Raw genomic sequence first — 13,056 nt, 5'->3', positions numbered from 1 at the left:
CACACACACACAGATAGATTCCCACATCAGCATCTCAATCCAACTTGATTTGCGTTCCATGGAAGATGCCGGGGCTCACGGCACGGCTCACCCTGCTGCCCCTAATTATTACCCAGAAGGTTGAAGACTGGCATAGATATTTCTCATGAAAGCTGAAATCCTGGTTTGCTCTCTAACAGCCAAATCCTGTGCAGGGATACAGGTACCTGATTAGAGGTCAGATGTGATATTTTAATCAAAGAAAATAGGCTGTGAATAACAAAGCCACAGCTGTGTAAATTCCTCACCAAACACCGACACAGCAGACGTGTGTGATTAAGACCTAATTAGTATTCCTTGAAGTAGAGCCTTGCTGCCCTCTTGTCATTAAAATAGATTTAACAGAGACCCCTCTCTGAGGATGCACCAGAGGTTGACAGAGTCATTTCTGCATGTCAGTCATCGTTTCGTTGCGTCAACAGGAACAACAGCTCAGGTGTTTGGCATTTGCAATGGCGTATCCAGCCTGGGATTACAGTTTAGGAGGTATTCAGAGTACGGAAACTGTGAAAGTGAGGTTTGTGTGGCTCATTACTGCATCAGCTTGAGTTTTGTGTTCTTCACAGCTAGCTGAGCTGTGGCTGTGTTAAGGCGCAGGGTTAACATGGCATAGTCGGAGAGCTCAGTGGTGGTGTAGCATTGTGTATTGTGTCAGGGGAGTGTTGTGTGTTTTTTCCCCAGTGTGCTGCAAAGGGCCGCTCTGTGTCAGAGGTGAGCGCAGTGAATGGAGGTCGTGGGACCCCCTCCACAGCTGGGAGGAGACTCCCCCCATTGAGAGCACTGAGGCAGAATGCTCCAGGCTCAACAAGACGGGGGCTAAAGGCTTTGTCTCTGCTTCACTGCCTTCAAGTAGCCCCGGGATTCCTGGCAACCAGGTTTGACTGTTGGAGCAGCCTGCATGCAGAGAGAAGAAAGCACAAAGGCGCTTGTATTCCTCAGCTGATGTACAACATCATGGGCTCGCTGTGGGAAACAAAGATAGTTGAGGATGTGAGGTCCCGTGTGATTGCGGGAAGGCTTATTACCGATACCAGCAGCAACAGCAGATAGGAATTTAGATGTCTTCTTTTGATGTGCCGTGTTTTGGTTGCGTCTCAGCTCACAGTCAAGGCCAGTTTTTCTTCTTTGCAGAAAAAGAGCAGTGGTCTTAAATCTCAAGGTTGTTTTTTTTTTTCAGTAGGATTTCTTACATTAGTATTCCTTGATAAGATAACTTGCTTTTCTCAATGTCGAATAATTCAGAGCAAACTGAAAATAGATGAGCTATTAATTTTTGATGTAGGAGAAGTAGAAGTTTAAGTCCGCTGAGATGATCCAATTATCCTGCAGGTCCAGGATTAGCATTAATCTGCTCTGGTTATTAGCAGGCACATAGCCTCGTATCACTTCTGTATTAAGTTCCCTCCTTTTCCTGCCTTCTTCGTCCTTCTTCTAAACACACACGCACACACACACACACACACACACACACACAGACGAGCCCAGTGCCTTTGGTTTCTTAGGTTTCTGTACTCCTTTATAGAAATATGCACGCAGCTTTTACATTGTCTGGGTCAAAGTCAGGGTATATAAGCATTCATTCCCCAGAGATGTAATATTGCTGCTACTCCTTATGTGCAGCACTCCAGTTAAGTCTGCAAAGTGTGCGATGAATTGAAATGAGACAATCATAGCCGGAGGCAGGCGCACCAACCAGCCACATGTTTATCAGGAAATTAATCCTCAAACACAGACTTGCATGTATGTTAGATGTCAGAGGGAGTGAGATGGGACGCTAAAGATTTACAACACGCCTAATGACCTGCAACTCCACATATTGGAAAGTAACTTTATTCTAAGAAAGCGTTAAGCGCCTGTGCGTGTGTGTGCGTCTGTGTGTGTGTGTGTGTGTGTGTGTGTGTGTGTGTGCATTGGAGAGACAGGAGGAGGGAGGATCAAGTCTGTGAAATGAGAAAAGCCTCAGGCTGAGATCCTATCAAAGCTATCAACACATCCAGGAATCACAAAGCAACAAAGTCTGTATGATGTGGTGATTGAAAGTGGAACAGCAGCTCTGTGTAAAGGCTGATAAAAATCCCAGGGCCAGTGTGACAACCCAGGATGCAGTATGCATGCAGGCAGCTGCAGGGGACTTCAGCTCTGAAGTTCACTAGGTTAATGCTTGTTTTGGGTTCTACGTCTCCCACAGAAGATGCTTTGGTGAACTTGTGGTGGCATTTGGGCCAAAGGGAAATCAAAATTTAATCCACGCACTCGACCTGACATTTCGGACGGCGTAGATCTGTGTGCTGACTCAAATCTTCTTTATTTAATGTTAAGTCTCATTGGATCTGGTGACACATTCCACTGAGAGCAGGAACTTTAGAGGGTCTCCGCTCATCTTCCATCAGCACACAGATGCCTCTAAGTGGCTCAACCGAACCTAATTAGCCTCTTCTCTTCAACAGGCCGCGGCCTTTTGCGCAAATTAATCTCAGGTTAACGCGCGGCACCCGCTCCACTGTCTCTGACAGGAGGTCAAATTTATCCTCTGCTGAGAAATTACTTAGCTAAATGAGGGCTCCTCCATGCAGCCGCGGCTAATGACCTTGATTAATTAAAGAGAGACTCATCCTAATTAAGGTCTTATTGGGTTTGGTCTGACTGTGACCCTGTAAAACAAGCTGAGGCAGTAATGAGTCATTTCTCCGGCAGAATACCGCTGCTGAGTTTGTGTGGGCGCAGTGCTTCATGTGAGGCCTTAATCATCAGAGGTAATGATTACATCAGTTTGGAATAATGAAGGAGATCACAACGCCAAATGGAAAAAAAGCTGGCATCTTTTGCATCCTATGATTTCCTTCCCCTTTCCTCTCCATCAGCAAACCATACTGAACCCTTAACAAGAGTCAGTTGCTGATTCCTGATTCCCATCTTCTTCCAGGTAAATGGCAAGGACCTCTCCAAGGCTACCCACGACCAGGCGGTCGAGGCCTTCCGCACCGCTAAGGAGCCCATCATGGTCCAGGTTCTGCGCCGAGCCCCACATCCCAAAGTGGTTAGCCCTGCTGCTGACACCCAGGTCTCGGACATCAGCACCCAAACCGACATCACCCTCCAGCACATCATGGCCCTTACAAAGCTGTCACCCTCTTCACCCCCCATGACAGAGCTGGAGGAGTATCTGCTTCCAGAGGAGTAAGTACCAACTCAGTTCATTAAAGGGTTACTATTATACTCATTTTCATGTTCATACTTGTAGTTTGGTTTTCTATGAGAACATGTTTACATGCTTTAAAAGTCAAAAGACACTTGATTTTCCTCCTGCTGTCTGTGCTGGAGCACTTATATTCACCCTCTGTCTGAGACACTCTGTTTAGTCCCAGTCTCTTTAACCTCCCTCCTGAAAAAAGCCCATTCTGCTCTGATTGATCAGCATTTTCTAGTCTTCCATATCTTGGAGTCTCTGCATTGTCATTGCAGCCGGGTCATGACACGTTTCCCTGACGTCAGCATGTAGCTTCATGTAGCAGTGTACTTGCAGCTGAAGAATGGCTGTAACGGAGTATGGCAGCACTTTCTACTGTGAAAAATCACCAGTAAGATCTTCTAAACCAAAGTCCTCACAACCACACGTGTTCCAACAAGAACATGATCCAAAACTGAAGAGAAATTACATCGGCAACCAAAATTACATGTTTCACTGCTACATGTAGCATGTAGCTACATGTAGCAGTGTAGACTACATAATGTAAACACTTGCAGTAGTGTTCCTGAAGCAGATGACCATATAAAGTAATCCAGCATAAGCTGACATCAGTTTGTCTCAAAGATAGAAAAAAAAGGTTTGAAACAGGGTGTTCAGATCACTTCACTTTGGCCACGTTTAATGTAACATCCTTCATTGTAGCACTATATATAAGACAGAAAATGGGAAAAAGCATAAAAGTCCCCTTTAAAAACTAGAGAGAAAGCCCTGCTATAATGAGTAGATGGTCAGAGTCCTGTATCTGCAGCACACAGTCCATGTTGCACACATGAACACAACATTTGCTTAGTCTTAACAATAATTATTTTTCCTGAAAAATGAAATGAAACAAGATAAAGAACACAAGTATTCTCTTCCATCACTATAAAGATTCATGACTGCCCAGGTAGCCAAAATGTTTTGGCTGCATACAGCCCCAAATGTGACACACCTGGGTTGCTGGACTTTTGTCAGACTGGAGATGAATGAGACGTTAGGCTGCATTCAGACAGACAACAGTGATGTATGAAAAAAATCAGTCACTGAAATGTGACCTTGAGGCAGTGTTGGTGCAGAGGGCGCCAGCAAGACAGTTGAACCTGGCTCAGCTTGCATTGCAGCTGTTACTATAAGATAAATGCTATATTCCTGCTGTTTACAGTAGAATCATTGAGATGAAATGAAAAATTGTTGCAGTGCATAACTCTGTAGTTAGATCCTGTCTTAGAGTATTATAACCCCCTGTGCAGGCAGTGTTTTGGTGTCTAATAAGCATTCAAACTGGTTTTTAGTCAAACCAGCTCTTCTTGATCATATTTCATTGTCTTATTGATACCTCAACAATGCGCCAGGGTCATCATTTAAAAAAGAACCAATACCAGTATCCTTAAAGTGATACCAGTACCAATAGAGTACTTCATCTGAGATTTTTTTCTGCTTTATTTGATACTCATCATGGACACTACAGGCATGTAGTATAGCCATACTTTTAATATTTTGGTGGCCTCTGGGCATGCTGAGCTGCCAACTCTGTCAATTTCAAAACCATACAGATAGCCATTTTGTGTAGGTCTGGGTATAAATAGATTGAATGCAGGTATTTTTTTACTAGAGAAGTTTTGATACTACCTGCTATTTGCTTATTTTTGTAGATACCTTAAAGTTATCAAGCAATACCCAGCCCTACAATACACTTTCATCAATGTAGCCCCTTGCATTTTTTCAGCCTGAACGCTCACTCAAGCTCAATTCCACAGTCACCTCTGACTTAAAGTGGAATTGATTCTGATTTTGAACCCAAATTAGCCCAATCTGCCCTCACCAAATCAAACCTGATCTGGGCTGTTTTTGGTCCTTCGGTGCCAGGATACCTTGGATTTTAACCACAAAGTGACTGATTGGTCTGATTGATCTTTAGTTGCGGTCTTGCTGTGGTAATAAAAAAGATTATTATGCATGTTTCGAGAAAGTCCACTTTGGTGTCAGAGCTCAGCAGTGTTAAAAAGATCACTTCATTCTTGGACCTTTCACCTTAATAGTTAATTAAGAGAGCAACACCTTATCTTCTTCTCCACACCACACTGCTGTGATCACACGTGTCCTAAGTTTGAAGGGAAAATGTCCCTGTCACTTACTGGAGATGACAGCTCCCCCGGGGCATGCAGCCGCATAAAAATGATGGTTTAGTTCATGCGTATTTGCATATTCCCAAATTGCATCTTTTGTTTCTGTGTGTGTGTGTGTGTGTGTGTGTGTGTGTGTGTGGCAGGCCCTGGAGCTCAGAGAGTCTGGCTACATCTTACACCCTGTGGCAGCAGCGGCTGCCCTTTAATGAATGATTGTGATTCCTGTAATTGATTTCTCAGTCAATTTAATAACACGGCATGCTAATTTGTGATTAGCCTGCGGGTATAGTTTCAAATATATCTGATTCAAGAGTGATTTCCACATTGACTTTTTATTACTTCCTCTCTCCTTCTCATTTAATTTTCAAACTCTGGGGCAAAATTAAATCCAGATTGACAAATGTGTTAATAAATTTACATTCAACTCTTCTCCACTTTATGTTATACTCTGTTTTTCACATTTCTCAGGCATCCTCCACATGGATACTTTGACCCCAATGACTTCCTGGAGGTCATTCAGCAGGACATAGAGCGTGAGGAGCTGGAATATGAGGTAAACATAAACTCTTCTCCGCTCTCCTCTCAATGAAGATGTACATTCAGACAGCAGTGCATTATTGCTACATAAGCAGACCCAAGGTCGCCTTTGTGTCTCCAGTCCAATGGCCCCGCTAGCGACCACAAGTCCTGATATATCCCAGTTATTGATGAGGCACTCTCTCTACATACGGATACTGAGCTGTAGGGCAGACAGGAATCGAGTTGCTGGTTTGTTCCAGCAGATGCACAACGGTGACATCATTACTTATTAGTGACAGGGCCTAATAAGTCTTCCTCAGCTGGTGGATAATTAGATGGCACAGATAATAGGTCTGCGGCAATGAATCTGATGATGCACGCTCACAATGCCTGGATGAGGCCATAATGAGGCCGTGATCAAGCCTCTGTTGTGCTCCTTCGGTGACCTCCGCCAACCCTGGCACCCCCTCCCATTAAACCCCAGCCACCTACTGCTTGATATTATTAATATCCATGAAAGAGCTGTGAGGCTCAGACCAGAAAGGTGAAGCTCCGGGCGGCTAATGGCAGATGCGCAGCAGACAGACACCGGAGTGTCCTTGCAGAATGGCTGTCTGTCTTAGAAAAGAATGGCTGACAAACGATCCAGTGATGCTCTGCTTGTGTCAGATCAGCTTCGTTTCATTGTCACTTGGTATTCATCATAATGTTTCTAATTCACACAAGTATATATCATAAAATTAGCAGCGAGCGGTGAATCTGAGGTTCAAGCCAGTATGGACCATTAAGACTTGAAAGCGGCAAAGGATCAAGACCTTTAACAGTGTCCAACACCTGCACTAAAAATAACTAACAGGTTTCATGATGGTTGGACGGACGCTTTTCATTTATGACCAAATCTGTATTAGGCCACATCGTTCTGCAGAAATGCAGTCACCCCCTATTGGTCAATTTCAAAAACAAATTTGGAGAAAGTTTGGGGAGGTTTCGACAAACTTTTGTTGATTCATGGCCAAATTTTACACCAGGCCAATGCACTTGTGGGAACTGGTGGCGCCCCCTATGGAACCATTTCAAAATAATTTTACACACAGGGCTCAACAATGTTATGAAACATATCCTTCAAGTTTTTCATTGATTGGGCCAACAATTTCTGTCTGTGTTATGCCACGCCCAGTTTTTTTTTTTTAATTTGTAGCGCCCCCTAGTGATCGATTTGAATGCAACTTCCAGGGAATGATTCAGGTACGTATGTGGACATATCTTTTAAGTTTCGTGGCGATTGGTGCAACAGTTGGGGAGTTAGGCCCATTCAGGAGTTTGGCCACACACCGTCTAAAGTTCATTGGTCAATATCAAAAAGAAGATATCAATCTTTTACTAACTTTTTGTAAGCCTGGTCCAGTAATGCGTATCAACAGAAAAAATTTGTAGTGATCAAAGCCGCAGTTTAGGAGGAGATGTCAAAATATGTTTTAAAATAAATGAAAATGGTGGAAAGTCTAGTCAGGCAGACTTTAATACTTTTGAACATGTGGACTTGTGAGCTGGATTTTTGTGTCAAAGTTTAAGTCAGTTGGACTTACAGTGTGATGGGCGTGGCCTTTCCAAAATTGCATTGTTGGGCCTTAATTACATTGCCACCATCAGATCGATTGGGGTAATATTGGGCAGCATTTGGTCACAACTTCTAATCATTGGTGAAAATGTCATGTGTCTACGATGTAGCATCTCACGGGAACTAAAAGAAAACAAAAAACAACCCCTTGAACCTCTTATAATAGAAAGTCTTATAGGTGAATACTAATAAGTTTGTTACATTTAAAATCTTAAGCTATTCGGCCTTATTCAGTGATTTTGGTTTGGTTCAAAAGAATGGTTGGACATTCTGACAATTAGGTTTATTTGCGTTCTTGCCTAACATCTTGTCATTGCTATGAAGTTGCCAGGCAACCAGCCAAGACTCCGGGAGCCAGTTGCACCAAACTTTCCGAAGTTAAAACGTATCCTGGATATATGTGAACCTAGCTGTTACATGGAAATTAGTTATCACTACATTTTCCATCTAACTCTCTACTAAAAAAGGAGTAAATATATTTAAAATACAATTTCGTATTCAGTTGCTAGTTTTTGGAGGGTTAACCCTCACGGTGCCCGTCCTCTGCCCTCGAAGAACAGCGCTTTTCGTATCTTTATCTGTATCTGTGAGATTACAGATGTTGACAAGTGAAAAACGACACTTGGCCCGCCTGCAGTCCACCGCATCATCTCTCATTCTGTCAGTAGGCCTCTAAGAAAGCCAATGGCTTCCCTGCGTCCAGCTGAAAGATTCATTACAGTGATTGATGGATCACTGTTGCTCCATGATCCCATTTCGAAGTCAGTATATTCAGTCCGGCCAGAAAAACATGAGCAAATATACAACCATTTTCTACTCAGTCTGACGGGGAAACTGATAATTTCAGATGTATGTGGTGTTAATTTGTGCATGTGTCTTACCAGGAAGTGGATTTGTACCGAGCCAATATCCAAGACAAGCTCGGCCTGACGATCTGTTACAGGACTGATGATGAGGACGAGGCTGGGATCTACATTAGTGAGGTATGTGGTACAGGCTAGATTTCAGATTTACATCAACAGTAAGTAAATAGCGACTGCTCGGACTGTCAGCAGTGATGATACTCACTTAAACTCAGAAATGGAAGAAATTGAAAGGATTATCTCACAGTGGATAGAGTGAGTCAGCAGTAACCTTCATCTCTTACTCTTTTATTCTTTAGATTGATCCAAACAGCATTGCTGCAAAAGACGGCAGAATTAGAGAAGGGGACAAAATCATTCAGGTAAGATCGCAGCAGTTTTACTCGTCTCTTAAATATTCAGTTCATCTGTATTTCTGTGACCCGGTTTCTCGCTTGTAAGTGAATCCGCAGAATTGAATAAAGTTTCATCTGTGTTAAGAGCTTTAAAAAGTTGTGCTTAGAGTTAAATGTTGCATAAATGTATAATTTTAAAGGGTACAAACAGTCATTTTGTAAAGATACAGTATTGCAATAATTTTTTTTCTCTTCCTTAAGATCAATGGTGTTGAGATCCAGAACCGGGAGGATGCTGTAACACTGCTGACCAGTGAGGGGAACCAGAATATCTCCCTGCTGGTGGCCAGACCAGAGATCCAGGTGATTAGGATGTCATTATGGGTGTGAACTCATTAAAGGTTAATGACAACAAGGCATTTCATGTTAAAAACCTCATATGGCCATCTTTGGAACCGTATATGGTGTCCTTCAAATGTCACACCAACAGACAAGAGTAGGACTTTTAATAGTAGATGCTTCACTTTCTGAGTAAAACTTTGAGATATTTGCATCTAATGAGGCGTCTCTTCTCCCCACCGCGTCTCAGCTGGACGAGGGCTGGATGGATGACGACAGGAACGACTTCCTGGATGACCTCCACATGGACATGCTGGAGCAGCAGCACCATCAGGCCATGCAGTTCACTGCCAGCATGCTGCAGCAGGTACACACACACACACGCACACACTCGCACAGCATGTAGAAGCAAACTAGCACAATCAATCTGCACTAACACATATGTTCATCTATAGATTATTTAGGCTGAGCCAATTCTGCCGAGGGGAACAGCTGTTGTTGTCAATTGTTTTTGGCAGTGCTTTCCCTTTGCAGAAAACACAGGCTGTCATATAGAGAAGCACATGCTCATTGACAAAAACAATGTAAAGCCTGTTATAGCTCCATTTTAAATTTGAAAGTTTCCTGAGTCATCATACATAAAGAAGTATTTTTAGTAGTAGTAGTACACTCTTCGAATTAAGGGTTCTTCCTGAAGGGCGGTAGTTCTATCTAGAACCATTTATTTTGGAGGAACACCTTTTTATTTTATTCATGTTCTTAAGAAAGGGTTGTTGAAGGGTTCTTTGTAAGTTTAAAGCCCAGTTCAGACCAATGATTTGAGACGAGGTGAAACAGTTTTAGAAGAGAAAAGTTGCAGTGGTGTAAACTGGCCGGTCTGAGCTCGACTCAGGCTGGCTGATGATGTAGCCTGCAACTCAGTACTTGGCATTTTGTATTCGGTTTTAATTTGAAACAGAGTTTCAGTTCCTAACCTACTGCACCAGTTAAAATATAAGAGGCTGTAGTGGTGGTGATTTTACAAAATCTCTGTTCCTTTAAATGTGATTGTGAACCATGATTGTTGTGGGTTGCACTTGACCATTTCAGCCCTTAAGGAGCATCATGAAGCCCAAGGCTGCTGGACTTAGTTCCCTTGGCCTTAGGCTAACCTGTAAAAATAACATCAGAATTAATTGGCGAGAGATTTATAGGTTATGTAGTTAGTCACTATATTTGGCCCCTCTGAGTGGGTTCCAGATGAAACCCTTGGAAGGATGGAAATGTTTGAGATAAACCCCCCAAAGTAGATTGTGGGTGGAACCATTATATCATAGATAGGAAATATAGAGGGTTCATAGAGGGTTTTGGGTGGAAACTTTCACAGATAGTTCCCTAAACCTTTATGTCGAGCTCTGGGTAGAACCCTCTGAAAGGGGTTTACAAGATAATTGTGATTTTTAATGCAAGATTGATTTAAGTCAGTCATTGTATTTTACACACATGCACAATGCAGCACTCTGTCTGAGTTGCTCTGTTGTCTGTTTTTACAGAAGAAGCACGAGGAGGATGGAGGCACAACAGACACTGCCACACTGCTGTCTAACCACCACGAGAAGGACAGCGGGGTTGGCCGCACAGATGAGAGTACACGAAACGACGAGAGCTCAGAGCAGGAGAACCTCGGCGACGACCAGACCACAGCCTCCAACACGCTGGGCAGCTGCAGAAAGCTCACCTACAGCCAGGACACCCTCGGCAGCACTGACCTGCCCTTCAGCAGCGAGTCGTTCATCTCCGCAGACTACACCGACACTGACTTTCTGGGCATCCCGGCTGATGAGTGTGAGCGCTTCAGAGAACTCCTGGAGCTCAAGTGCCAGATGAGGAACAGTGGTGCCCAGGGTCTATATTTCCAGGGCGGTGGGGCAGGAGGTCAGGACCAAGAGGGTGTTGACAAAGAGCTGGAGATGCTAAACGAGGAGCTGCGCACCATCGAGCTGGAGTGCTTGAATATCGTCCGAGCTCACAAGATGCAGCAGCTGAGGGAGCAGTGCCGCGAGTCCTGGATGCTCCACAACAGTGGTTTCCGCAACTACAATACCAGCATCGATGCACGCCGCCATGAGCTCTCAGATATCACAGAGCTGCCCGAGAAATCAGACAAAGACAGCTCCAGTGCCTACAACACTGGAGAGAGCTGCCGCAGCACCCCTCTTACGTTGGAGCTGTCTCCAGATAACTCGCTCCGTCGAGGTGCGGAGAATCAGCCTGGGGCGTCCGGCTCCACCAGTTCTAACAGCAGGATCCTCAAACCTCTCCTGTCCCCCGTCCAGGAGGCCTGTGGCCCGGGCCGGAGCAGAGGCTCCTCCAAGGATCCAGATGGAGCCCTGCAGGCAGAGAGCAAGGAGAGGAAGCTGGGAGAGTCCAGCAAGTCCGGGCGGAACTGCTCCCAGCCACACTCACCTTACAAGCATGCCCACATCCCCGCCCACGCCCAGCACTACCAGAGTTACATGCAGCTGATCCAGCAGAAGTCAGCCGTGGAGTACGCCCAGAGCCAGATGAGTCTGGTCAGCATGTGCCGGGACCCCATCAGCCCCAGCGACCTGGAGCCCAAGATGGAGTGGAAGGTGAAGATCCGCAGCGACGGCACGCGCTACATCACCAAGCGGCCCATCAGGGACAAGCTGCTGAGGGAGCGCGCCCTGCGCATTAACGAGGAGCGCAGCGGCATGACCACAGATGACGACGCCATAAGCGAGCTGAAGATGGGCCGCTACTGGAGCAAGGAGGAGCGGAAGCAGCACGCAGTTCGCGCCAAGGAGCAAAAGCAGCGCCGCGAGTTCATGAAGCAGAGCCGAGCCGACTGTCTGAAGGAGCAGGCCGGACCAGAGGACAAAAAGGAGCCCAACATCATCGAACTCAGCCACAAAAAGATGATGAAAAAGAGAAATAAGAAAATATTTGACAACTGGATGACCATCCAGGAACTGCTGACCCACGGTACCAAGTCACCAGATGGCACGAGAGTTTACAACTCACTCCTGTCTGTGACCACAGTCTAAGTCCTTCTCTGAGTTCAGGTGGCGGGCCAGCCAGAGGAGGACAGACTGGAGTGTAATGGACTGTACATAGGACACTACCAGTTGGGGTAGAGATTTCTGCCTCGTTCAATGTGGCAACATTTTGTAAATAGGAAATAAAGAAAGCCTTTCCTGGATGAACATTTCCCACCACTGCGGTGAAGAGAAGGTCTTTATAATGATGGTTGGACTTGATATGAAAGGGACATGGCTATGAGGATGATTTTGGAACATTTTTCAAATTCTTTCAATAACCTTTTCTACCGTTGTGCTTGCTCTTTTAAATAATTTTGGAAACAAAAACGCAATATGTGACTTTTTGGAAGGTTTTGAAAGTGTGTAAAGACCGTGTGCCATACATAAACAGCCAGCATTTACACTATTTTATATTATTTAGTTCATACTATATATCTCTTATCAGTATTTTACTGTTATGCATACTTAATGCTTTTATGGAAACAATGCTATTTTCCTGCAAGGTAGAACACGTAATCCTTTTCAAAAGGACTTTTGTAAATTAAAAAAATAAAATTTTTGTAACAAATAAAACTTTTTTAGTTTTAATTTCTCTCTAATGGTGCTGATTTTCCAGAGTTGATACCACCAGCGATGTACCATCTGTTACATAATGTAGAGACCATCATAACATGATATCATTGTGTATGTGTTTAGAGAAAGATGTTTCTCACGTTTGAATTTAAATGTCTGTGTTTGTTGAAGCACACATTGTAGTCGCTTTTGCTTTCTTAGGGTTTCATGTATCGGACAGAATAACAGCGTAACAAATTCTTAGTTAGCCACACAATTTGATGTCTTGTAAAATGAGAGAAATAATAAATTATTGTTTTATATATGACAAGCTTTCAAATGTTGTTGGAATTTGTCATTTGTAAGAGTTGTTGGAGCACCAAAAATATGATCTAGGG

The 13,056-nt window shown here is 44.0% G+C and overlaps 1 protein-coding gene across 3 annotated transcripts in view; it reads left to right on the top strand.

The window, feature by feature from the left end:
• The window catches only part of pdzrn3b (PDZ domain containing RING finger 3b), a 114,868-nt gene extending 102,207 nt beyond the window's left edge, over nt 1–12,661 (top strand). For all 3 annotated transcript variants that reach the window (XM_033627084.2, XM_033627083.2, XM_033627085.2), the window contains 7 exons: nt 2,963–3,216; nt 5,860–5,944; nt 8,413–8,511; nt 8,691–8,753; nt 8,988–9,089; nt 9,316–9,432; nt 10,598–12,661. In XM_033627084.2, coding sequence (XP_033482975.1) covers nt 2,963–3,216; nt 5,860–5,944; nt 8,413–8,511; nt 8,691–8,753; nt 8,988–9,089; nt 9,316–9,432; nt 10,598–12,112 — 2,235 coding nt within the window. In that variant the 3' untranslated portion in view covers nt 12,113–12,661. The remainder of the gene's footprint in view (nt 1–2,962; nt 3,217–5,859; nt 5,945–8,412; nt 8,512–8,690; nt 8,754–8,987; nt 9,090–9,315; nt 9,433–10,597) is intronic.
• The last annotated feature ends 395 nt before the right edge of the window (nt 12,662–13,056 follow it).

Source organism: Epinephelus lanceolatus, chromosome 1 (genome assembly GCF_041903045.1).
Source record: "Epinephelus lanceolatus isolate andai-2023 chromosome 1, ASM4190304v1, whole genome shotgun sequence".
NCBI classification, from domain to species: Eukaryota; Metazoa; Chordata; class Actinopteri; order Perciformes; family Serranidae; genus Epinephelus; species Epinephelus lanceolatus.
The sequence above is the reverse complement of the archived record's forward strand: the minus strand, read 5'-3'. Positions and strand labels throughout refer to the sequence as shown.